This window comes from Halichoerus grypus, chromosome 12 (genome assembly GCF_964656455.1).
Source record: "Halichoerus grypus chromosome 12, mHalGry1.hap1.1, whole genome shotgun sequence".
Taxonomy (NCBI): Eukaryota; Metazoa; Chordata; class Mammalia; order Carnivora; family Phocidae; genus Halichoerus; species Halichoerus grypus.
The window spans coordinates 88707509-88734079 of record NC_135723.1 but is presented as its reverse complement, the minus strand read 5'-3'; the positions used below and the strand labels follow the sequence as shown (position 1 = coordinate 88734079).

General features: G+C 40.3%; 2 protein-coding genes and 1 long non-coding RNA gene across 13 annotated transcripts in view; all 3 read right to left on the bottom strand.

Moving 5' to 3' along the window:
• Positions 1 to 1799, bottom strand: part of AGBL3 (AGBL carboxypeptidase 3) — a 63193-nt gene extending 61394 nt beyond the window's left edge. The window contains exon 1 of the mRNA XM_078059592.1: positions 208 to 1799. Within this exon, the coding sequence (XP_077915718.1) occupies positions 208 to 267 (60 nt within the window). The 5' untranslated portion in view covers positions 268 to 1799. The remainder of the gene's footprint in view (positions 1 to 207) is intronic.
• A 1486-nt stretch (positions 1800 to 3285) lies between these two features.
• On the bottom strand, positions 3286 to 10682 carry LOC144379602 (uncharacterized). Its single transcript, XR_013442886.1, has 2 exons — positions 10465 to 10682; positions 3286 to 3494 (listed from the first exon to the last, which is right to left on the bottom strand). It is a non-coding gene; the product is annotated as an uncharacterized LOC144379602 (long non-coding RNA).
• Positions 10683 to 12244: 1562 nt separating this feature from the next.
• The window catches only part of CALD1 (caldesmon 1), a 203326-nt gene continuing 188999 nt past the window's right edge, over positions 12245 to 26571 (bottom strand). For 7 of the 11 annotated variants that reach the window (XM_078059585.1, XM_078059584.1, XM_078059588.1 and 4 more), the window contains 6 exons: positions 25480 to 25523; positions 25292 to 25370; positions 23069 to 23206; positions 22526 to 22621; positions 17244 to 17324; positions 12245 to 14364 (listed from right to left, as the gene is read on the bottom strand). In XM_078059585.1, the coding sequence (XP_077915711.1) occupies positions 14329 to 14364; positions 17244 to 17324; positions 22526 to 22621; positions 23069 to 23206; positions 25292 to 25370; positions 25480 to 25523 (474 nt within the window). In that variant the 3' untranslated portion in view covers positions 12245 to 14328. Of the gene's footprint in view, positions 14594 to 17243; positions 17325 to 19274; positions 19389 to 22525; positions 22622 to 23068; positions 23207 to 25291; positions 25371 to 25479; positions 25524 to 26571 lie in introns of all 11 variants that reach the window. The other 4 variants (XR_013442883.1, XM_078059581.1, XM_036100348.2 and 1 more) reach the window with 4 other exon arrangements.

Sequence of the window (26571 nt, the reverse complement as noted above, 5' to 3'; positions counted from 1 at the left end):
AAATATCAATATAGGTTCTCTTTCTAGATAAGGCATACTGCACATAGTAGTATCTTGGCTTTCAAATTATTTTCCAACTTCAGTGACAAGTGATTTAAACATCAATTGATTTTTACATCCAACTGATTTTATAATATTTTTTACTGGGAATTTATAACACAAGTTTTATCTGAAATTAAGTGGGATAAAGTTGAAAAAAAAACATACTGATTCATCATCACTGACTGTTCTGTCTGAATAGTCTTCCTTTTCTGAATCTTCTGACATTTCTTCCAATATCTGGCTTGAAATTTCTTTTATTATGTAGGTAGGCTGTAAAACAATTTCTAAGCAACTTATTTGACAGTTTTCTGTTTAACTTGAAGGTGTTTATTACATTAAATGAGTAACCCCAGATATATCCAATTGTATTTAATTAACAGTGACAACAGCCTTCTCTAAAAGCTAAATTAATTAGGACACAGCTAATTAAACATTCAGCTTCAAAGATTTGTAGAAATTTTCCATTTCCATGAAAAAGAGACAAAAATCACAATAAAAGACTAATCAAGTAAATAATTTAATCGAAAAAAGAAATCTCCAGGCTACACAGCCAAATCATTTACATCCTGTATTTACATTACCACAGGGCATAGCAAGTTCAGAATGATCCTGAGGCATTTAAAAAGATCACGAATGAAAGAAAAATTATAGTTACTTACTCAGGCAATGAAATCTAACAACATAGTTTAAATTTTTTTCTGCTTAATTTTCAATTGACCAAAAGCTCAAATGACTACAATACACTTTTCTCTTTATATTTTGGTTAATATTCTGTAGATACTGTCTCTAATATTCAATTATTCTTACTTAAATCTCAATAGCTATCAGAAGGTTATATTGGCCTTGACCACTACTCCTCCCATGCAAGCATCCTCCCAAGTGGTTAAGACAATGGAGTAACAGAAATTCCTTGCTAAGATTCTATTATTTTTGAGAGACCAAAGGAATTTGCCAGTTTCCAATCTATTGGTTTATGCTCCTCTCTACACAGAGCAAATAACTACTAATGCAAGAGAGAAGACGCCTCCAGTATTAAGAGACTTAAGTCTCCATCTGGGGATCACCACAATTCCAAATTTGGAAAACTTGGCATAAATCCGGATTCTATTCCTTACATGAACACAGGCGGCACACCAGCGTGCTGACCTGCTGTGATGTAAAACCTGGGCTTCAGGAAAGCCACACACACAGATTATCTAATGAGCGCCTCCTGGGTAGCTTCCACGTCGGCGGCAGAAGAGGCAAAAGCAGACGCTTCCAAGCCCAGCCGCGCCGGGCAGGTCTGCGGGCAGGCGCGGTCACTTTCTAGGTGGGGAGGACTGGGGCCTTTTAAGCCACAAGTGGTGTCGGCAAGGTGTTCCTCCCACCCTCACTTCTGGACGCGGCAGTATGGGAAGGAGCTCATTTTCTGGAACGCGCGGTCTTCCAGGCGCGCTCGCTTCCCGCAGGGGGCGTCCCGTCTGCGATGTCTTTCCCCTCTCGACCGCCTTGGCCGGGCCCTCGCCCCCGCCCCGAGTCCTCTGGCCTGGCCAGTCGTCCCTTCCCTGCGGGGAGCAGCCGTCCTAGCGGAGACACCTACAGTCTAGCAGCTGGAAGCAACGCCGCTGTAGTTTAACAGCCCCAGCCACGCCCTTCGCCCCGCAAGAGGCGAGGCCACTCGTTTCCAGGGCAACGGGACCCCCCTCGCGAGACTTCCGACAGTCCTCGGGAATCACCTAGCGACCAGCGCGGAGGAAAAGAGCCCACGCGGGATTTCGGCCGGGGAAGGGGAGAGCCCTAGGGATGACGGGAACTAGGGGCTGAGGAGCTGGGGGCGGAGAGAATCGGCAGCTGCGTCAGGGTGGAGCGCGGGGCCTGGCGGGAAAATTTAGGAGTGGGGAAGACGGAGCAGGGTTTTGTCCCTCAGGTTGTGCCCGTCGGTTGTTTGTCATTTCCTTTCTCCGAGGAGGCAACAGAGCTTACTGGTTAAGATTTGGGCTTTCTCGGTCTTCATTTGTACCCACACTGGGGGGCATTCTGCACGATTGTGTGACTAATCATCTTTATTCAGAAACGAAACTTCTCTCTAAATACTTGATAATCGAGTGATAGACAATACTCAAAATTCTTATCAGCTCAGAGATTCTTTAAGTATCGTAATTGTTAGCAAATGTATTGAACACCTGTTACCTTCCGAGGCGCTACGTAAATCACTTTACATGTATTGTCTTATCTAATTAAATACGTTCTTCCCATAACGGACTTAGACATTCTGGTCCATAAGAGACTTAAAGACATTATTCCTGAAATCATCTTGATTTCCCCCTGGCCTTTACGTCTCGTGGATAATTTAATATATTTGAAACAGCTTTCCAAGTGTAGCTGAAAAAAAGTCTTGAGCTGTTTGGTGTGTACGGGAGGAAAAATGTTTACTCTGTCTTTCTGAGTTCTTTTGGCTGGTATATTCATTAAATTGATGAGATTCATAGGAGAAAAATAAGTTTAATTTCTTATGTATGGACCCCTCACAAGGACATGAGAGCCTCCGAGACAGGCAACTGAGGCTCATATGCTACCCTGAACTAAAGAGAAGGTGGGGCCTGGGGCTTCAAAGGGAAGGAAGACAATTCACAGGAAGGTGGGAAGAGCAAATGTTTGGTAAACAAATGTTTTGCCATCCATGCCATGCAGAGACAGGGGACACAGAGAGGAATTTGAACAGAAACATGCCCTTGCCAAGCTCCTTCTGGCTTGCTGCACCTAGCCCATACTCTTTGTAGTTCTCTCTGGTGATAGCTGTTTTCCTGGACCAGGCCCTCTTTCTAAATTCTTAGAGGCAGTTAAGGGGGAGATAAAAAGCTCTTCCTGAGTCTTTGGGCCTAGATTGTCTTCAGCTTCAAATAATCTGCATGCCAAGTGGCACATTTTGTGGATGTTAATTCTGAACCCCATCTGCCTTTTATAGCCGTACCATGTTTTATGCCATACATATGCAACAAAAAGGTGACATGCACAGAGAATATTTAAATATGGAATCTATTTTTCTGTTGGATTTTAGAGTCAGGGTTGCAACCCATAGGGTGTCAGATATATAAGGTGAAGAAGCTCCAAGAAATTAGCTAACCAGCTTACACAAGAAATCAAAGGCAGAGCTGGGGCTTGAGTCTCATGATTTGTAGTCTAAATATTTACATGATCATATTTCAAGTACTCCTATAGAGAAAAATTATTTCAGTGCATAAATAAATAGTAATTCAACAAAACTTTGAAAATCATGATCATTTATTCTTTCATTATTTCAACTAATTTTTATTGAATGCCTACTACTTGTCAGGGATTGTTCCCCTGTAAGGCTATTGGAGGAAACCAAACAGACATTCCGCAGGGAGGTTATGGGAGAAGACAGACAAACCAATGGGAAAAAAAGAAAAACAACAACAAAAAACAAAAACCCACTCAGGTGATGATGATTGCTATGGAGAGAAATAAAGAAGAGAAAAATAAAGAGCCTGGGAAGTACTCCAGGTGGGTGGGCCTTGGTAGGGGTAGCGCTCATTCCCTCCCTCCCTCCCTCTCTCTCTCTCTCTTTTTTAAAGATTTATTTATTTATTCAAGGGAGGAGAGGGAAGGGGCAGAGGGAGAGGGAGAGAGAAAAGCAGACTCTGTGCTGAGTGCAGAGCCTGATGTGGGTCTCAATCCCAAGACCCTGAGATCATGACCTGAGATGAAACTAAGAGTCAGACGCTTAACCTGACTGAGCCACCAAGGAGCCTCCCCCACCCCTTTTTAAAGTAAACTCTACACCCAACATGTGTTGGGGCTTGAGCTCACGACCCTGAGATCAAGAGTCGCATGCTCTACTGAGGGGCCCGGTGTCGCAGGGTACCTCTTTTGATAGGGTGTCCAGGGAAGCCTCTGTGACCAGGAGGCATTTGAGCAGAGACAGAAGCAAAAGGATGAGCCATGTTTATGTCCAGGGCAGACCTTGCCAGGCGGGGAAAGCAGCAAGTACAAAGGCTCTGAGAGAAGACCAGGTTATGAATTTTACTAGGCTGTACTGTTTAGGTGAAGCTTAACTGGAGTATCATTTTTAGGAAAATTTCATTAGGATTTCCTTCGTAAGTAAATTTTAAGTTGTTTCCTTAAGTACCTGCTTCTTTTGAACTTTTTTTTTTTAACTTACTCTATTTCAGATGGTACTATATAGTGGAAATTCTTTGTCTTTAAGTTAGAGCGGAAGTAAGGCCTGGAGTAAGTTTCTCCAAAGGACTTCGTCGATCTGAATTTTTGTTTCCCTTCCCTATTATCTTATCTGAGCAGTTCACAGGACAGACGCCTTATATATACAGCTTTGGCTTCTTGACAAGGCAACTTTACTTCAGCAGCAACTTTCCCTTGTCCTATTTTTTTGTGACTTTATTTAGTCTAAACCTGCAGTATAAAAGGCATTATAATAAAAGTAAGAAAAGAGGAAAAGGAAAACCAAAACAATACTCCAAAGAGCACAATGACTAGTGTGGGAATCAGGAGGAAAATTCACTTTAGCAACATGCCCAAATGTAAGTTGTGTTAGGAATGTAAGTTATTTTGTGTAAGTATATCACTTGGACTTTGTTGAGCAGAGACTTAAATACAGTGACTAGGGCAATCCGAGTTATTTATGACATCACAGAATTTAGTGGTTATGTGGCTGTCAAGGTCTTGTCACAGTTTGGCTGAGGAAGCCATAGTAGGTCCTAGGAGTCCTGGGGTCCTCTAGTATACCCATCTTGGCTTTCCTCAGACTATCTGGGTCTAGAATGTCCTGCTATAGGGTCAAACCTCTCAAACTGTTTCCAAGTTCAAACCTTGATTTTTTTTTTTTTTTTGAAGATTTTATTTATTTATCTGACAGAGAGAGGGAACACAAGCAGGGGGAGTGGGAGAGGGAGAAACAGGCTCCCCGCTGAGCAGGGAGCCCGATGTGGGACTCGGTCCCAGGACCCTGGGATCATGACCTAAACCGAAGGCAGACGCTTAACGACTGAGCCACCCAGGCGCCCCTAAACCTTGAGATTTTTAAAAAAGATTTATTTATTTTGAAAGAGAGAGAAAGAGAGAATGTGCATGGTGGGGAGGGGCAGAGGGAGAGGGAGAAAAGAATCCCAAGCAGACTCCCCGCTGAACTTGGAGCCCGCCGAGGGGCTTGATCCCAGGACCCCGCCGAGGGGCTTGATCCCAGTACCCTGAGATCATGACCTGAGCCCAAATCAAGAGTCGGATGCTTAACTGACCGAGCCACCCAGGAGCCCCTCAAACCTTGAGACTTGTCCCAGCCAATTAACTAACCAAGACTCAGCTTAAGGGTCATCCCCATAGTGAAGTCCTTCCTAATCCCTCTATCACTGGTACAAGTAGTTTGTATTATTAGTTTGTTTAATGTGTCTAAATCGGGGGACTATAGTGAAGCATTATTCTCCTAAACACTTGGAAATGAGGTTAGTAAGAATGCCCCCTGCCTACTTAACAAATAATGGAGAGGATAAATCACCTCAAAAGAGAAAGAATGTTCAGTGTGAAGTCTCATGACAAAAACCATGAAATGGTCCTCCCCGCCGGCAACCCTCACCAAATACCTGCCCCTGAACTGTGCAACAATGAAGTCCCCTTTCCCACGGAGGACATGTTGCCAGATTCCACAACTTTCTAGCCACTTTCAGCTACTAAAACACTAAAACTTTTGGTTTTTAAGATTTTACTCTGAAATTTGGTATCAAGTACATTTTAAATGTCAGTTTCAAACTGGAATCAAAGCCTTCTTCCTCCTTACCCTCCAGACAGCCTAGATCTACCCCTAGCTCTGGTGGCTTGGGAAGTGGGAGTGAGTTGGTGTTTTGCTATTTACATTCATCCTGGCTTCCTTCTACGTGCCAGTCCTTGTTATGTTAGGATGAGCAGGGGCTGGGGAGGAAAAGGGCAAAAGTCTCTTTAACTGGGCCAAATTGTAGTCTACACAGTTGGTCTCAAGTGCTGTTCTTGCTCTTTGTGGGCTTCATGAGGGTGGTGACTTGGAACTTTCTTCAAGGCAAGCTCGAAGCCTTTCTTCAAGGCAATAACAATCTCTTGTGAGAGACTGGGGAATCCTTGTGAGGAGTGTTGGCTCAGAGGCCAACTGCCTGGGCTCAAATATTCTGCCACTTAATAGCTGTATGATCTTAAGTCTTTATCTTATTCTATTTTATTATTTATTTATTTATTTTTTTTAGAGAGAGAGTGTGTGTGTGCGCATGCGGGAAGGGACAGAGGAAGAGGGAGAGAGAGAGAATCCCAAGCAGGCTCCAACTCGGGGCTTGATCTCACGACCTTGAGATCATGACCTGAGCTGAAATCAAGAGTCAGACGCTTAACCTTAAGACTGAGCCACCCAGGCGCCCCTTGAGCAAATTCTTTAACTTCTCTGTGCCTCAATTTATTTACATGTAGGGTGTGGATAATACAGTACTACGGAAGGTCCCCAACTTACGCTGGTTCAACTTATGATTTTTCAATTTTACAATGGTATGAATTGTAAAAGCAATATGAATTCCGTAGAAACCATACTTGGAATTTTGACTTTGGATCTTTTCCTGGGTTAGCCACATGCAGGATGATCCTCTCTCAGAATGCTGGGCAGTATGGTAGGTGCCACAGCTCCCAGGCAGCCACGCAATCATGAGGACAAACAACTAATATACTTCCAACCCTTCTGTTTTTTCACTTTCAGTACAATATTCAATAAATTAGGGACAACTGGGTGACTCAGTCATTAAGTGTCTGCCTTCGGCTCAGGTCATGATCCCAGGGTCCTGGGATCGAGCCCCACATCAGGCTCCTTGCTCAGCGGGAAGCCTGCTTCTCCCTCTCCCACTCCCGCTGCTTGTGTTCCCTCTCTCGCTGTATCTCTCTCTGTCAAATAAATAAATAAAATCTTTAAAAAAAAAATTCAACAAGTTATATGAGATATTCAACACTTATTATCAAATAGACTGTTAGATAATTTGCCCAACTGTAGGCTAATATCAGCGTAGGCTAATATACGTTTAAGGCAGGCTAGGCTAAGCTATGATGTTTAGTTGGTTAGGTGTATTAAATGCATTTTTGACTTAGGATCTTTTCAACTTACAATGGGTTTATTGGGGTGTGACCCTATCATAAGTCAAGAGAAATGTGTGGTGCCTATCTTGTAGGGTTGTGGTGAGGCTTAAATGAGTGAATAACATGTAAAGTGCTTAGAAAGTGCCTGGAATATGGGAAGGACCCAATAAAATGTTAGCTGTCGTTACCATTTGACCAGCAGACCTCCAACTGGTGACGATGATACCATACCACTCTGATACCTGGGCATCTCCTTGCCTTGCTGTGGTGATCCCTGCATGATGACAGAGTGTCACCCCTGACCCAGTGTCATCTTCACAAGCAGCTCTAGGACTGGTGGGAACATACGGGACCTATCTGTCTACTATACATTGGCACAGTGCTGGCCTATCTGGCCTGTTTTTTTCAATTCGCTGTTCTATGAGCTAGGGAGCATGGAGACAAATTAGCCAACTCCTGGCTAGGCAGCCATCCAACAGGAAACAAAATGCCAGGCTCCCCTTCAGTCAGACACCTCTAGTCCTCAGGGATTCTCTTGGATGCCCCCTCTCTCAGAAATAGCACCTTAGCTCACAGAAAGATAATGCTGCTCACAGAAGCCCAGTGTTCTCATGAGAGCAATTTCTCATTGCAAACTAGTGTGCTGCCATTCTGACTTTACGTAGTATATTGGGTTTCTGAGCTTGGTTAATTTACTAGTACAGCCATAAAAGAAAAAAAAAATAGATTCCTTCTCTGGATGCTGACCAAATCGTTTTTCAGGCTATAAAACTTAATAGCAGAGCTTGAACTGAGGCATGTTAATGCCACCCACCTGGCCTTCTTAGGAGCCATTGGCCACCTTTGTCCCAGAAGTACCCTTTTGAATTTCTTTTAGACAACTCTGTCCTCCAGACCTCTGTTATGCCCCTTAATGCACCCCTGTCATAATATCAACACTCTACTGCATTTGGTCTACTCATTTCTGTGTCCTACTATTTAATATCAAAGCCCCTTAAGGGCAGGGGGCTGGGGTTTTAGTTATCTTTTGTATCTCTAGTGCCTAATGTTGATGGGTATCTGTAGGTCTTCAAAAAATATGTATAAAAAATGTGCTGAGTGTTTAGCATGTGAAAGGTAGAGTGCTGAGAACCAAGGGTGCAAGGTGGTGGAAGACCTGGAGGTACGTGCGCTCTGGTGGAGCAGGCAGGCCCTTTTGAGTTGAGGTTTCTTCCGCTGTGCAACCACAACACTTGGTGCAAATCTCTGCTTAGGATTCACCAGAGAGTGATCTCAACATCTAGTTTTCTCTAATAGTTTCTGAGCCTTTGGAAGGGAAGGTCTGAGCTTCCTCTTTGCATTCTGGTTGCCTAGTCCGGTGCCCGATGGTCACAAGGCAGGCACTCTACAGGCGTACTAAATCATTAACAAGAATAAAGGTTCAGATAAACATGGGTGTGCTGGGGTAAGTTTTCTTAGATGAGGTGGACTCACACTTGGTTTCAGTGAACTTAGGAAGGGGAAAAAAAAAATAAGGCTGATAATTAGGTAAGGGACAACATGTGAGCACAGATCAGAATGTACATTGTTATCTTCTGGAGAGATTTTGGGTGAAAATATTCAACAACTAATTGGAAACATAGGCCTGGTGGTCATGAGGGATGTCAGTTTCCAAGACGTATTCTTGGGGAAAATGGAACCTGTCTATAATCAGCTAATGCTGCTGACCCATGGGACCAGGGGGTTAAGAGTGCAGACTCTGGAACCAGAATACTCAGCTGTATGACCTTGGGTAAGTTACTTAACCTCTCTGGGTCTCAGTTTCCTTATAAAATGGAGAGAGTAACAGCACCTATCTGCTAAAATTGATGTAAGGATTAAGACAGTTTATATATAAAGCACCATTGTTCTATCATAGCAAGTGATTTCATTCTGTTTTCAGTGAGAATCTTTGGAGTGCACATTTCCACACAGAGCCTAGAGTGAGACCTTGCTACTTGAAATGTGTTCCCCAATGCAGCAGTAGCCAATGAAGCATCACCGGGGAACCTATTAGAAATGCAGTATCTTAAGCCCCTCCCCACTCCTTCTGTATCTGAATCTGCATTTTACAATTAGGTATTTGAATAACAAAGGGGTATTATACAACTCAACTCTAGACCTACTGAGTAAGAATCTCCTGGGACTGGAACCTACATAGTTCCATGATGTCTACCATTGATTCTGATGTTCACTAAGGATTTAGAAACCCCAGTGCACTTAGGACAGTGGATTTCCATCATCTGAAAAAACTCAAAGCACCTGTGTTGCTAAACTTGGCAGGTACCAGACATACAAAATACAGCATCTGTTCTAAGAAAAGTAGGTTTGCATGGAAGAAAGCCAGGTAAAGTTAAAAACGAGCTAAGAAATTAACCTTGTGTTCTGTATGATTATAGTTCTTTTTAGTACATTCCGTAAGAGTTTATTGAATGAATGTTCTTTATCCAGGCAGAAATGACCAGTTGGGCCTTCTACAACCTATTTTAATGAGACATTTTTTGGAAATCCTATTTCAAGGTAGCAAAAGCCAGTATCACTAAAAGCATACCTTGACAAAACTCTGCTAACAAATCTGTATTAGAGTAAAGCAAGAGGCCAACCATCCTCATGGAGCTGAAATGCAGGACTGAGGTGATACAGTAATTATAAATCTGGCAACAAAAATGTTACAAAACAAATTAACCTCTCAGAACTCTAAAAACTCTACTACAAAACTTGACAGCAGTACATCCGGCAGAGAGTTTATAAACTGGGTTGCTCATGAAATCATCATACCACTTACCAAGCACCGTTATGTGTGGTGCACTGGGTACACTGCTGGGGGTACAAAATATAAGACTTTTTTGGGCGCCTGGGTGGCTCAGTTGGTTAAGCGACTGCCTTTGGCTCAGGTCATGATCCTGGAGTCCCTGGATCGAGTCCCGCATCGGGCTCCCTGCTCGGCAGGGAGTCTGCTTCTCCCTCTGACCCTCCCCCCTCTCATGTGCTCTCTCTCATTCTCTCTCTCTCAAATAAATAAATAAAATCTTAAAAAAAAAAAATATAAGACTTTTTTTTTTCTCTGATTACCCCAAAATGAAATATTTTCTCCTCCCTCTAAGCACTGACAATCATGTACTACATAATTCTTTGACAGTTATGTACTAGAGCCTTGTGATACTTTCTCTTAAATTCTTGAATTGTTACTCAGTATTTTGTAACTTTTCATGTCTATCATTTATCATTTATCTCCCCACTAGAATAATGCAGTTTTCCCCCAGGTTAAGGAAGATGTCAGTTTGTGTAAGGACCAGATTATTTTAAGCTCACCCTTACTTTCAGGAGTCAGCTCTTTGTAGACCCATAAACGGGGAGTAGTTTAACAAATCCTCATCTTTGACAGACAGAATATTCTTTTTTCCTCTAGCCCCACTGGGTTGCCAAGAGTCTAGCTCAGCCTCTCAGCTGCCTCTTGTAGATCACTGTATGCTTTGAAGCAGAAGTAGCCCTGGCGTAAAAGCAAGAGAGAAAACGTACATTGAACAGGTGGCACATAACTAGGAGGCTATTTAAATGAGAGAATATCAGTAATTACATTAAATATAAAAGGCCTAAATAATCCAGGTAAAACTCAAAGATGATCAGACTGGATTAAAACCTGATGATTATGATTTTATGATGTCTAGGATTTTCAAAGACATGCATCTAAAACTAAAGGCTACATAAAGGCTAAAAGTAAAGGGGTGGAAAAAGTTATGTCATGCAAGTGTTAACCAAAAGAAAGCCACTGTAGCAATATTAAGAATAGAAAAAACAAACTTTAAGGAAAAAAGATTTGCTGTGCAAATAGAGGATTACTTCATAATGTTAAAACATTCAGTTTACTAGGAAGCTTTAATGATTCTAGACTTGCACATGCACCTAAAACATGATCTTAAAATATGGAAAGCAAAATTAACAGAATTACAAGGAAAAATAGACAAATCCATAATCACACAGGGAGATTTTCACATGCCTTTCTCAATAGTAGATACGGAACAAAAAAAATCAGTAAGGATACAGAATGTTTGGACAACATGACTAATACGCTTGACACAAATAGACATAGCACTCAGATCAAGACGTAGTTAGGTCATCTCCTTGGTCCTATGGAAGAACACATATTTAGGGTCATGAGATTTTTTAAAAATCCATTCCTCCATTTGGAGCACTCATACAAGCAAGAGTAGGAAAAAGCCTGTAATACAGACCTGTTCCTACAACATACAAGAGACTATAACATCTTTAAGCTCATAACCTGAATACACACACTGTAAAATTAAATTTCGTCCATCCCTAATCCTATCAGTTTGGTACCAGTACTGTAGATGGCATTCGTTTCATTGTTTAATTTTGTGAATTAACCTTGATGACAATTACCTTGTTGCCTAAACTGATCACCCATCTTGTTAGGATGGAGAAGTAAAAAGCACTAATTATTTTTTAAGTTGCAGTAACTTAGTTAATTCTGTCCAATCTTATGAGCAGGATTTAGGGGATTGTTCAGGGGCTCTGGGCTCAGAGTTGAAACCTTTATGAGAAGAACCTCATATATTCAACCAGTGTTACATAAATATGCAAAATTACTATGAAAAAAATCTTTGGATGTAAATGTCATCTCCAGTGCCTTGCAAATAGTCAGTATTCTGCAAACGAAGGGTATATGTTAAATGGCCACTTCTACTATAAAAGACACTACCTTTGGAAAAACAGTACTTCTACCTTAGGAGCAAGAGGAGTGGTGTGTGACAAGATGGGGAATGAGAGGGAGGATGGAGGAAGATACGATAATTTTTTTTGGAAGGAGAATTATTTTTAATTCCTCTTTTCAACCTTTTCCATACATGTTTCATCAGTTGTCCATATCAGAGCAATTTTCACTATTTTATTAGAAGATTGCCTGTAATAAGAATAATTTAAACAATATGAATGAAATGGCTTTCCTTTTTTAAAGAGTGAAACCAAGACTCAATCTGAAATATAGATTTTGCTATGCCACCATCTTTATTAAAACAGATATAACTCTTATTTATAATCGATGCAGTGCATAAAAATAAGCAAGGCAGAGACATTTGGAGGAATTCCATTTATTGTGGATGCATTTTCACAATATATGTTTATTGCAGCGATCAATTATCAGTGAAAATATCAAGTGTTTATAAAACTTTTAGGAATGGCAGATTCACAGAACATGCTAGTCACCTTGCAGTCTTACCTCTTAAAGATAACAAAGAGAACTGTAATCAAACAAGTAAACAAGGAATTTATTTTTCAAAAGATTAAATCCAAACTGAACAAAATTCTACCCTAAAACTTATTCCATCCATTATTGGAATAAAAGTCAGGATCGATATATTCTCTTCTCAACTTTAGACTTTCTAGGAAAAAATATATAATAGTGATCAGGAGAAGCTCTTATTCAAAAGTACAACAAAGCAATGTTACCTCACCATGGGCCTTAATTCAAACTTTGATCCATTTCACTCCAATTACGGGAGTCAATGCTAAAATCAGGCACTGCGTGCAAGTTCTAGTTCATTTTGTCATAGACTCATGTCTACTCTGTCATGGGTGGATGACTTGTGCAATCTTGGTGGCTTTCCTTCCTTTGGCCCAGGTGTGCTAAAGCTAGAGGATTCGACAACTCTTTACTGATTTATGAGGAAAATATACTTTGGAAGGCAGTGGTCACTCCTCACGCCAGCCTTGCCCTGGCTAGCTCTTCCAGGGCAGTACTGTAGACTAGAAAACAGTCATTTGAGAGGCTCCCTCAATGTGGTAGGAATTGAGACTAAGACAATTTTGGTTAAGTCAAATGAGGTATAAGTTTATAGAATTACACTACATGTATATTTCTATGCTAGAACATATTGCTAAGACACTGGAGTACTCTTATCATCTATTGTGGAGAATAGATGAACACTTATAAACTAAAATAAGATGTGATATTTAGATTGTGTGTGCAAAATGTAAAAATGACAAGTCGATAGACTCTTGGGGAAAAAGGTAGAACTAATAAAAGTTACATATATTTTTTAAAAATTCAACATGTTATCAACTTACGACAAGTACCAATGACTAATAAAAGTAGAAAAGTTTAATTTAAAAGATGTTTCAGTCTATTAAGAATGGAAATACTGTCATGACTCCTAAATACTGGCTTTTGCTCACTTTTCTTCTCTGCTCCCAGACATTAGCCAAAGTTGGTCTTAGCATACCCACACGTGGAATTCCAATCTGTATATTTTGTGACAAAAATTCTTGTCTTCAAACTTTAGAGAAGGAAGAGACCTCATTTATCATCTAAGCCAACCTACTGTGGACTTGATTTTAAGAACAGAATAGAGTTCTGAGCAAGCTTTGAGTTTGACCCAGATGGTAGATTTGGGACAATTCACACTGGACTTCAACATTGTTTTTAATTATAAACTAAATACTCTGTTTTATAGAAAATGTCAACTAATTTTGACACTTCTATAATCTCTCTTTTCTTCTTACAGGTTATCGGGCATTGGAAACATATCAATACCTATTCTGCCATGTATCTATTGGCAAATATGAAATATTAATATAATATTGTGATTTTTAATTTTTAAAAAGCTGTGATATTGGCTAGTTACAAGGACATATTGCTAAATATAATAGTCTAGCACATAAAAAAGCTTTCTACCATTAGTGTGTTTGTATACGTGTATGCACATACATACATGATCAGGTCATCTAAAATGTGGTTTGCTATCACTACCAAAGAAATCCACAAAGCAACCAACCTAAAGAATCAGTACCAATGTCAGCTAACATCATAATCCAATTTAGATATTCATCAGCATGAAAAAAGTAATACCTTAAGAGTATATCTTTTTTTTTTTTAAACAATCATTATTGCAGTATCTCAAATCTGAAATGGGTTACTTTCAGAAAGTGTTTCAATTGCCTAGTAAGATAATTTCTTCCATGCTTTATGCTAAAGTGCAGAAACAACATGATTTCTGTATTTAAAATAAAAAAACCCCAAATAAAACCACTAGGGCTTGTTTTTCTGGACACTGCACACATTCCTCAGGCAATTTTCAACGTGAAGCTCCTTTAGTTGACTTCCGGTGTGGCTGGTATCACTGCTCAGACACAGAGTTATGATGATCAGTAGGAAAGTCTCTATTTCACAGCATGGGTTTCTTTAGAAACAGGCTCCTGTGCAAAGGCAGTACTTTTACCATGAACATCTCTAGACTGTGATTATTAAATATAGTGATAATATACATGGGTTTACTGGGATAATGAAAAATAAAACAAGAGGAAATGAACTCAATTTAGTAAATCAACATAAATATAAAACAGAGCAAACTAGCCCTCTCCAACTGAGCTGGTCCAGCATCTTGAGCGGCTACTTTGGGTTCTTTCTTGAACTCTCTCAAACCTGCTAAGAGAAGAGAGCTTTAAATCCACAGGCCATGGTGTTTCAGCCAGATGTTTTGTGTCAGAAGAAGAAAAAGATAATTGAAATATGGCAGGAATAAATATTTATGAAAGGGAGGATTATTGTTGGTATTCTATTCAAATACGCTTCTCGTCTTCCAGTCTACCTGTCTTCTGTTGATTTTTTTACTTCCCTCTTTCTTCTTTATATTACCCCTTCCCCATCTTGGTCTTGAGCCTTGCTTGTGTGAGCTTTTTTAATTTTTTTTTTAAACTCCACTGGAGGGGCGCCTGGGTGGCTCAGTTGGTCGAGCGACTGCTTTCAGCTCAGCTCATGATCCTGGAGTCCCAGGATCGAGTCCCACATTGGGCTCCCTGCTCAGCAGGGAGTCTGCTTCTCCCTCTGACCCTCCCCTGTCTCATGTGCTCTCTCTCAAATAAATAAAATCTTTAAAAAAAAAAAAACAAAACCCTTGAAAGGCCAGGAATCCGTAGTGTGCTTTCTGGAACAGGCACATGTGGTGAATGGCTCAGTCTCGGCCACGTCAAGGACGATGGAGAAGTGGAATGGGCTTATCCTTAGTTTTCTCCGATTTTTTAATTTCTTCCCTCCTATTCTTACACCCTGACCTTTGAAACTTATGTGGCCCACGCTCTTATTTGTATATCATTTCTTCAACTAGCTGCTAAAAATCCTTGCTGACATATTCACAAATATTAGTGTTGTGAATCTGCATTTTCAAATGTGTACTTCCACCTCAAAGGAATGACTGCAGGACGTGTAGTGAGTCTGACATTTTGGAGCCAAGGAGCCACCCACCTCATAAACTCAGCTCTGGGCCTTGTGGTTATATTATTATTATTACTGTACAGAGAGTTTCATGGTATAGACCGAGGACGAGGGGGTGGTATGTGTGAAGACTCACCCAACACCTTCCCACCTTGTGCCACCACACGGTACAGTTCCAAGGAGTACCATTCACATTGTTTTGAATGTGAGTGGTGTTCTCTTGAGTGTTACCATTCCAGATCATCTCTGTACTCCACTTCCCCGAACCCTGGCTCAGAGGAATGTTATCCGGAGAGGCTCCATGAAACCTGTGCTGATGGGCAATGGACAGCTGACACCCTCTACTCAGAAAGCAGACTATATACACATCTGACTGCCATTTCCGAGAGGTTGGAGACGATGCTAGAGGGGTGATGATGGCTTAGGCCAACAAAAGTTCATTCTTTGTCTTAAAAAAGAAACTAATAAGCAATTGCCCTACCCACCTCCACCAGGAGAAAAACTGTGCAAGGAACTTTAAAGCTTTATATTTTCTGCTAACTATGCAATCCTCAAAAGAAAGCAGCATGCATAGTGGTTAAGAATGCAGACTCAGATCAGATGGCCTGAGTTCTGATGCAAGCTGCGCTAACTTACTGTCGTGCGGCTTGGGCAAAGTTCATCTCTCTGTGCTTCGTCTTCCTCAGCTCTAAACAGAGGTAATAAAAAGACCCACTTCACAGGGTGGTTGGAGGGTCAAAGGAGATAATATAGCTTAAGAAGGCAGAACAGTTCCTTGCATAGAGTGGACATAGTGGTTTGTAGTGGTGATAATTATGACTAGGTACTTTTAATATATTTAGCAATGACTTAGAAAAGTTATTTAAAAATCACCTTTAAAATAGAGAGACTGGGCCAGTGGATTTTGTTGGAATATAAGAGCAATCGATAACTAATCGAGAGACGGAACAGCACACTAGGCAGCTGTGCCAGACTTAGGAGCATGTAGAGGTAGGAAAAGGAGAAGTGATTCTCTCACTTCAGGGACCTGTAGAGATCCTCTGGTTGCCTTTGAGGTGTTCCTCAGTCCCAGGTTTGCTTGAAAAGTGCTTCTAAATTGACCCATAAGCAGACTGTTCTAATTCTACTTATGGTTGCTCTCTGATTTCTCTCTCTTCAGTTTTCCCTCTATTAAAGGAGAAGACTGGGCTTATTGCTTGAAATGGGGAAGGGCTACAATTAGAAGCTGAATTAGCTCCTTGGACAACAGAGTCCTATGCTCAGTCAGAGTATCATTTAGATATTGTCTAGAGCCTCCTTTATGAAGAATGAGCATACCCGTTGACCAGAATATCAAAAAAAGACAAATACAAGTATTCTTAGCCATTAGTTTTCATAGGGTAGCAAGTTTTGCCTGGCTTTTAAATATTATTTTAATTTTTTTCCATAGCAACCTTGGGTCCTAGGCTCCTGGCAATGTAATGGTTCCAGAAAGCAGCTTTGGAGGCACGCAGGGAAACAGATGTTTTTCCCTAGGTGATCTTCAAATGGCTGTGGTTCCAAGCCTGGACCATGTAAGAAGTATAGAGCACGCTTACCATATGACCTCTGTTAACACTCCTACCACGATGGTGCTTCTAGAACGTCTTACTGCAAACCACTCCACAGGTCTGGACTATTTATGTTGTATGACTGACAAGCCTACACTTCTGAAGGCTCTGTGAACTTTACCTCTCACTGTATCATATATAAGTTTTTAGAAGCTGATGGTTACCTAGACAAGGCTCTGTGGATCAGTGATATTTCTCATTTGACCCTGGAACATCATACTGCAGGATACAGCAGGCAAAGAACCTATGAAAAGCAAATCTTCCCAGTAGATTACCTTAGTGGGAGAAGTGACCTTATCCACAGATTGCTTTTCCCAGAGGTTCCGCTTGCCAGATACATCTCCTGGCCTCAAATCCTAATGAAGAAAAGGCGAAAGAAGTTGATAGGTGGCCATTTATATTTTCTGGCCACATCTAAATAAATCACCACTTCTGTTGTTTGTTTCAATCAATTTCTTATTTAATACGCTTTATCCTGGTGATTCGAAATGGATGGAATCAAAAGGATCATTAGCCATGGTTTTTATATAGACCTTGATCTATGTTATGATATGAGAATGGGCTGGAATTATCCAGCAGGTAGTTCCTGTCCTCCACTGAGGGCTTCCTGTTTATTGATCAGTAGAATTGGAATATAAGCATATTTAAAATAATGTAGCCTATTTTTAACTTTTCATGCTCTTAGTAGCGAATAGAATAAATGTTCTCCCTCTTCCACTCCCCCTGCTTGTGTTCCCTCTCTCGCTGTGTCTCTCTCTGTCAAATAAATATATAAACTCTCTGAAAAAAAAAAAAGAATATACGTTAGTTTTAATTCTTTTGAGATTGGATAAGCATTTCACCTCTTGCAGATTAACTTTCTTTCAGCATTCTGGTGTATTCCCTACACTCTTAGGACTTCAGTGCAGACCAGCCTGACTTCCAAATGCCAACACTCCATTTCTTTGCCTGAAGTCTTTCTCTGGCTACAGAGGCCCACTCTGCCCACCCAGGAGGCAGGCTGGAAGTTCAGAGAATTAATATCCCCAGGAGCAGTCTTCAATAACTCATGCCAAATCACGATGAGATTTGGTGCAAGAGTATTTCTCAGGCTCACTCACGCCTCAGAGGTGGGATAATTGGGAAGAGTGTGTTTTATGGTGGCTTCCAGGGTGCCTCGGTGGGATTAAGTTTTAACAGCCCATGTGGTGACTTGCTAAATAGCATTATTGGCTACCTCCTTTTCCCTGACTCACTTCCTGTAGTGTTTTCTTCCCCTCCCAAGTAAACTACTTGCACTCGAATTACTATCTCAGGGTCTGCCCCTGGGCAGCTCAAACTGAGACACTTTTCTAATTGCACTTTCCTCAGACTAAAATCATGTTGTGTTTCCTGAGGAGCAAGTGGGTAATTAAGAAGGGTATCAGTAGAGCCTAGCCCCACAAAAGGAAAGATTTACCACAAGTTGTACCCATAGGAGAAGTTGAGTTGATGACATGTGTGAGAGCATGTGGAAATCTTGGGAAGAAAACATGAAAATAACGATCGGTAATAGTTACATAGCTTCGATTCGTTATTTACTACCCTCAGAATTAATCTGGTTTGGATAGGGATCCAAATTTCTGTTTCCATTTACTTTTCTTCCAGCATTTGCTTATATTAGTACTTGGCAAAGGTGGTTTGTAGAAAATAAATGTGTTTTACTGAAATAGTAATGTTTATTTTGGCAAAACCTTTTCTCATTAGGAAGGCAAAGCTAATAACGATTGCATTTATCCACAGACACTGGTCTAAATGGTCATATTTTTGATAGATACTATTGAAATCTTGACACTGAAAATGCACTGGTTAAATGGTACCATGTGAAGCATTTCAGATTTACCTTAATCTTACTGAGCTTCTGGATTTCCATTGTGGCTTGGATTCCTGATATTCTATTAGAGAGTTACACCTATTTTACTTGGAACCAGTAAGCAACAAATCAGGTTGTTTTTGAAGAATTCCACTACATTTGCCAATGTAGGTAGAAGCTGCCAAATTGTCTGGAAGACTGTTTTAAAATTTGGGAAACTATAATTAGGAACATACTAATGGAAGCTCTGGACAGTGGCTATTATTACTTTACTTATTTGATTCATATAAAACAATTATTATTCTTTCACATGAATGTCCTTTTACTGAAGAAAGTGAATTGTATTTCCCTTAAATCCTGCCTATTAATCTTTTGAGAGCACTTACAGAGTCTAAAGAGTCCATCTCAAGAAAATATTAACATCCAAGTGGTAAGCTGGCATTTTAAATCAAAGGGGAAATATAAATGCAATTACCTGACCAGACTACATTTTAGAGAAAGACCCACTCCAGAAGAAGAGGGAGAAATGAAGGCAGGAGAAGCAGGTTTCCAATCAACCAGAGATCAGAGAATGAAGAAGAGAATTCAGCTGAGAAAGACATTGTTGGGATTTTTTTAAACAAAAAGAAAGACAAGTTATCACTTAAATTGCTGTATATAACATGTAGGTGAGACACAAATAACAGTCAAACCAGATAAAGCAGACATACTCAGAACTCAGAATTCCAGTTATAAAGTTACACCAAAATCCTATAAATTCTGCCCACAAATAGCAGATGTCCCAGTAACAAATTAGGTGTAGATCAGTGTTTAATTCTAAATAAGTTAATTTTCAGGGACCCTAAAAGATATTGATTTGACAAACTACTTTGAACACCTTTAATTTTTAGCATATATGAAAATTATTATGTAACCCATGGTAAAGGGTGGTTTTTCTCTTCAGGGAGTTTTAGAACAGAACACTAATCCTGTGGATTGCTCCTTTCCTTCTTGAGGTTTCACTGGGTGAGGACCATTTTGGTGAAAGAATTTTCCTCTGATTTTTTCCTTAGTGGCCACATGCCACACATTTGCCAAAACAAACCCAGGCTTTCCCATCTACCCATATATGCCAATGACTATAAGCAAGGAGCTGAGGATAAATCACCTTTGATCCCAAATCAGAAGTTACCTTTGGGAGCCTCCCATTTGCTGCTGTCTTTAGGTAATCCTCTGACATCCTGGGCTCAGGCTCAGAGTCCCAAGGGGGTCAAACTTAGATGCCTGCCACGAAGGGCCAGGCTAGAAACATAAATGCCCAAAGAGGCCTGGTGTAAGAAACTTAAAAAATAAAAAAAAGAGGGAATCAACAAATTCAAGAGTGTATGCCTCTACACCTCAATAACATGTTCAAATTACAATTTTAAAAAGGGAAATAAAGCACAGCAGCCCCAAACTACACAGATCTTAGCTGCAGGCCACCAGTGTGAGACCCCCTGGATAAAACCTGAACAAGATCCTAGCTTGACCTGTCTAAGCTGCCTTCCCAGACTTAACATTTTCCTGACAAGTTTTACGCATCTGCAGGATCCTCCCAGCCCTTTCTGCATTTCAGAAATTTCATCTCTTTTCTGCTAGATCCATAGTGTCTATAAGTTACCCTCTTGCCCTTGCTGGGCTCCAAGTCATGTCCTCTCCCAAAGAGACTGCCATGTTGCTTATTCAGACTTCAACATGGTGCTGGGTGTACTACGCTGGGATGTGCATGAAGCTTTAATCTGCTTATCAAGCACATTCAAACAAACTTTTATTTACAACATCAATTACATTTCTTTTCTTCCAATCTGACCTTCATCCAGGAAGCCACATTAGTCTACCAAATCCAATGGGACATGGGAAAAAAATAGATCACCATAATCTATACTAATTGTTGCATTCTGCTTTCCTTTCCTCTCCATTCTCTAGGAGATGGTCTAGCAAATTGCTTACTAAATCACAGGTAAGGCAGGCAATGGTTTTGTAATTTCCCTGTAATACCTTTTGGTCCTACCAGAAAATGGGCTTTTTTGAGTGGAAACGGGCAGTTATTATACCTGTTGTAATAATAACTAAGTTAAATCTCTTAACCCTCCCAATAGGACAACACAGATGATGATAACTTATCAGTTAAGGTGCTGCTAAAAGAGTAAGGGTCAAGTCCTGGGCCAAATACAGGGGTATAATATGGTATAGAAATGAACGAGATCGCCACTATTGTAAATATGAAAAAGTAACGATCTCGTCTAGCGAGGTGCCATACTCATCAAAGAGGAAAACATATACCTTTCTCTCTTTAGCCTTCCTATCTTGTGAGACCTTCAGTGGGTCTATGAACTTGCTGAATTTGTATCAAATGCATGTTTGTGGGGAGAGGGTCCTTCAATTTCATTAGGTTTTCAAAAGGGTCCAAAATTCAGAAAGGTTAATAATCACTCGTCTGGACACACTTATATAAGTTACCATTTTAAAAAGTAATTCCTACTCTTTATGTCACCTTTGGTGCTGGGGAAATTTGAGGCACTAAAAAGAATATACATTTTGGGTATGATCCCTTGCCTAAATTGTCTCCAGTTATAGGGCCCTCTTTCTGTATCTACTTGGAGGGGGTAAGGATTTCCCCCCCCACAATATATAGACTTTTCAATTTTAACTTGGGTTTAACTTGGATTTACCTTGGTGAGCCCTAATGCAAAAATACCTCAGGCTGAATATTAATTGACTACAAGGAGTTGTACCCACGAAATGTATGGAAATACTTCCATTTTTTCTTTTTAAGTTGGAAAAGTGATAAACTTTACTGACTACTTTGGAGATTAAATATGGAGCCAATGGATGCAATTAAATGCACAACAATGCAGAGGCTGATGATTTAGAAGGCTTTTCTTTTCCTCTGGCTTGGAGTGGTTATACCAATGGAGGCTCTGCTCCCTTGGGCACCAACAAAGGTATAAAGGCAACTTAACAGAGAAAGCCCATTAATATATAGTGCGGAGCTTAATAAGGTTTTTGATTATAATGATAAATGCAAGGCAATTATCACAGACATTCAATGAAAAATTTAAAAGAACATTTTTCTAGTAAGATAGCCACACTTAGTAAGAAAATGTTAGCTTTCCAAAAATAACATTCATAACCGGTTTTTATAGTTTCCAGTTTTACTGTTGTGTTTTTTTTAATGGCTTTCCTTTGGAAGTGTTGACAATAAAATTATAGCAATTATTTCAACAACTGCCCAATAACTGTATTTTTGTGTTAAGTTACAGAAATTAGGCAAATTAGAAAATATGGGTTCAAAACAGCCAACATACACATTCTTTTGGGAATAAGTCTAGGAGTGTCCTTGACTGAGAAGTGGCCAAGATAATTTGACATTTTCACTTTCAAATTCCTAACCGTGATTTATAGAATGGAAGCTAAACAAACAGGCCAATTAAGAGTGTAAACTGTGACCTGCCTCAAGCTCTGGCTAGCTACTCCACTCAGGGTGTAGAGGTGATCGTGGCACCATTTTACCCTCTGGGGATATGGGTACAGCTGCTCTGGACCAATCCCTCTAAATCTGAGTCCCTCCTTGTTTGTTATTCATCAGGGTGACAGCAAAGAATAGGAGCACCCGTCTTTCCCAGGCAAACAGACCAACAGCTTGTTTTCTTCGGCTGCTGGAAACTGAGAGATCAAAAAACTTCAGAAAAACCCAGAGCTACTTACAGAAGGTTTGGGAGCGGGTGATTTATTTCCATCTGGGGTTTTAGTTAGCCATTCATTGATGCGGCTGGAAACCCCCACCTTCAAGCCAGCAGTCTCCTACAAAGTCAATAATCCAATATTACAGGAAAAAAATAAACTTTACTTGGAAAAAAAACTTCAAAGTAACCTTAAAATACTATTAGGTATTACTTCACATAACCATTAGGTGACACCAATCATTTATTGATCTCTGTCTTTAATATTTTGAGTAAAATAAACCTTAAACTTGATACTTAAAGACGATGTTATCTGGTTTTCTTTCCCCTGCACCTCACCCCAGCCCCAACCCCAGGGGTTGATGATTAATTTCAGGCACTTCATTTAGAATACTGTGGTCAGAGCATAGGACACAGCCTAGCCTCCTACACACATCGTCTCTGAGGGAATTAACATCTTCTTCACTGCTTTTATAATTAACTAGTGGGATTCCTTAAAAAAAAAAATAGGAAAAAAGGAAAAAAAAACCCACCCTCCAAAATTAAAAGACCCAAATCCTATACTGACCTTATTTGGTGTGCCTGCCGCAGTGGGGGATGAAAACACATTCCCTTTCTCCCACATGCTCTTGATATTGCGGACACCTTCAGCAGGAACAGGAAGATCCGAGGCTGCTGGCTTCAGAGGTTTTGCGGTTTTTGTTCCCTGAAATGTGTGAATTATCTTTAGGGTTGGTGCTGATAAGTTTGTTCTCATAAAATTATGCTGAGCTTGTCTACCTCAACATCATCATTTAAAATTCATTATGATGTTAAAAAAATATCACCTTCACCAAAAATTCTGTTGTGAAACTACATTCTGATGACATATATGCCTCAAATAAACTGTAATACCTACATCAGAGGATCTTTCAAAAATGAAATGATGTCTTTTACTGGAACACCACTGATTGTGAAGGTGGTATCTCACGTCGTTTCTTCAATAGGTAAGTGCTTGTATGTGCACAGGGGACCGTGCTAGGCTCGGGGGATATAGAGCTACTCAAGACACTCTGCTCGGCGAGCTACGGTGGGCTTAACATTTTATTTTATTTTATTATTTATTTATTTTTTTTAAAGATTTTATTTATTTATTTGACAGAACAGAGAGAGAGATCACAAGTAGGGGGAGCAGCAGAGGGAGAGGGAGAAGCAGGCTCCCCACTGAGCAAGGAGCCTAACGCGGGACTTGATCCCAGGACCCTGAGATCGTGACCCGAGCCGAAGGCAGACGCTTAACCGACTGAGCCACCCAGGCGCCCCTGGACTTAACATTTTAATAGCAGAGAATGACAGTAACTAGTTACACAAGTATTTATTTCACATTGTGCTAAGTGCTATAAAAGATGAATGTAGTGCTGTAAAGCACGCCCAGAGAGCATACATGAAGGGGAAGAATACTTAGTTTAGGGGAGCAAAGAAGGCTCCTCTGAAGAAGTGACATTTCAACCGAGATCCAACAGAAGGTTTAGAAGTGGCTAGGTGAAGAGAAGGAGCAATGCCATTCCATGTAGAGGGAAGGGCATATACAAAGGACTGAAGACCGGGACATGGTGAAAAACTGAGAGATCTCTGTATGGAGAATATACCAGAAGGAGGGAAGAACAGATGTAAAAATGAAAGGTATGCATTCAAGATACGTGTCCAGCAGCAGTGACAAGCATCCCCAGAATCAGGCAGTCTCTCTGGTGGTCCCGCTCTGTGGCCTGTGCACGGGCTGCCAACGTGGCTGGCCAGGTGAGTGGTACGTACCATCGGTGGCCTGCACGTAAAAAACCTCCCGGGGCTGTGTACACTCTGAAGCCACAGTCTTGGCTTTGTTAATCCTAGTAGAGCTCTGATCAATTCAACCACAGAAAATAACTATCTGCCATTTGTCTTGTATTTTTCTGGACATTTAATCTTGTGAAAAATCACCTCTTGGGTGTTAGGACTTGATTATTCATTTGACAAATCATCCAGACCTCTCTCTTTCTTATTCCCTCTTAGCATTTGTTTGTGAACTATTTCACAGGTATCTCCACTCTGCAGTACAAAGGAGAGGAGAAAAATCAAACCGAACTGATCCAATTACTTTATAGCAGGTGTTCTGATACACATCAGAAGGGTGAAACCATTGACTAAAAGTACAAAAGGAGAAAAAAACACATCTTGAGCAATGGCACTGTACCAAGTGCTTTGGTACTTGGAAATATACTTTATTTCCAAATAGCATAGATCCCTTTTTTTTGGAGGGGGGGGGGAGTTGGAACAGAAAGAAGCATAAAACTATGGTCTTTCAAGCACAAAACAATTTGAAACTGATGATAATTAAACTTGGTCTATCACCTTTATATTAGCTCACACTACTACTTTTATTTGATAATAAAAGTTTTTATAGATAAAAAAGGATTAACCACAGTTGCAACTGTTTAAACTATATATGGGAACACATTTTAAAAGTAATTAAGGATATTAAAGATATACTTATGAACATACAAGTAATATAGTTCAATACCAATGAGCCCATTCATTAAACGAGTAACAGCTTTATTAAAGAATACTCCAGCTGAAAGTAGAAAACAATAATTTATTTAAAATCTTCTATAATTTATCTTTATCACTGCTCTTCTCTATAACTAGTTCAAAGTACAATGAAGCATCACTAATACTCTCACACAGGAATGTGGTTACTGGACCTGAGTACTGTCCTAAGCCTCTATGATCATCCATCCCCAGAGTTTATTTCTGCCCATGACTAAGGCCACCTCACCTCAATTGCACTGGTGTATTGCTCCAGTCTGCTGTCAATCTTGGAGACAACTGCTGCTTGATGAGTTGATTTGACACCACTGTTTAAGTGAATAAACACACACACACATACATAAAAATACAAGAGAGAATCTTTCCATATATATATAACAGCTGATGATTCTCAACTGAACAATCAATCATATTTACCTTTTCTGCACAGACTTATTCAAAAATTCTGCTCGTTCTTCTATCTAGAAATTGAAAAAAAAAAGCCCAGTTAATACTTGCAGCTTATAAACAATGTTTCTCAGCCCACTTGGTGAGTAAAAGCACCAGAATGTGTGTAAGGGTAATAATAATAATAAAACTACTTTGAGATATTTGAGAGTGAGATTTGGAGGGGACAAATGGCAGATGATAAAGAAGGTGTGGAGAAATACAAAGTTCTGGAGGCAAATTAAAGACCGGACAGAAACAGAATAAAAATGCCTCTGAAACAATGTAAATCAGAGGCAAAAGAAATACATTTCAAGACAACAACCATTTTTTCCAAAAGCACATGCTGTTACCCTTTAGGACGTATATATATGAGTATAAATATACCATGTTATTTGATTAACGGAAATTTCCCACAGCGTTTTAACTATATATTTAGTGCGTAATAGGACCGAATAAGAAAGGTAACTAGGAACTGTGAACTATTCACCTCCTGCTTAGCCTGGCTTCCTAACTGTCAAGCCTACCGCTGAATTTAATTTGCCTTGAATGTGGAAGATGGGGATGGGAGGAGACTGAGATCTGGGGCATGGCTCCTCAGGGCTGAGGCCTCCCATGAAACCCCTGTTAGCCCAAGTGGGAATGACAGAAATAAACACAGAAAAACTGATGGATATATATGAAATGGTAGTCTTTAATAAGATCCTTTTTCTTTTTAAAGCTAGGAACTTCCTTTTACTAAAACTAAAGCTACTAAATCAAACACTGTATTTCATTGAAACTGTATTACCCAAATCAGATGTTCTCTGTAAGTCAGCAAGTATCTGTTGACTCCTTATGATACCCAATGCCAGGGGAGAAGTAGCCTCTGTCACTTACCGCCTACCAAAATTAGCAAATAGTAAAACCTCTGTGTATGACTGCCTGTGCCAAAGCATGCATGTGCTGAAGGGGGCCATCTTCTTCCCTGTTCAGGCAGCCAGGGAATCTACCAGACTTCAGCTACCCCAGGCTGGTGTGGTTGAGTATCCCCTACAGTCTTCTGAGATGTTAGTGGCTCCTTCTGGCCTGGACTGTCCCTGG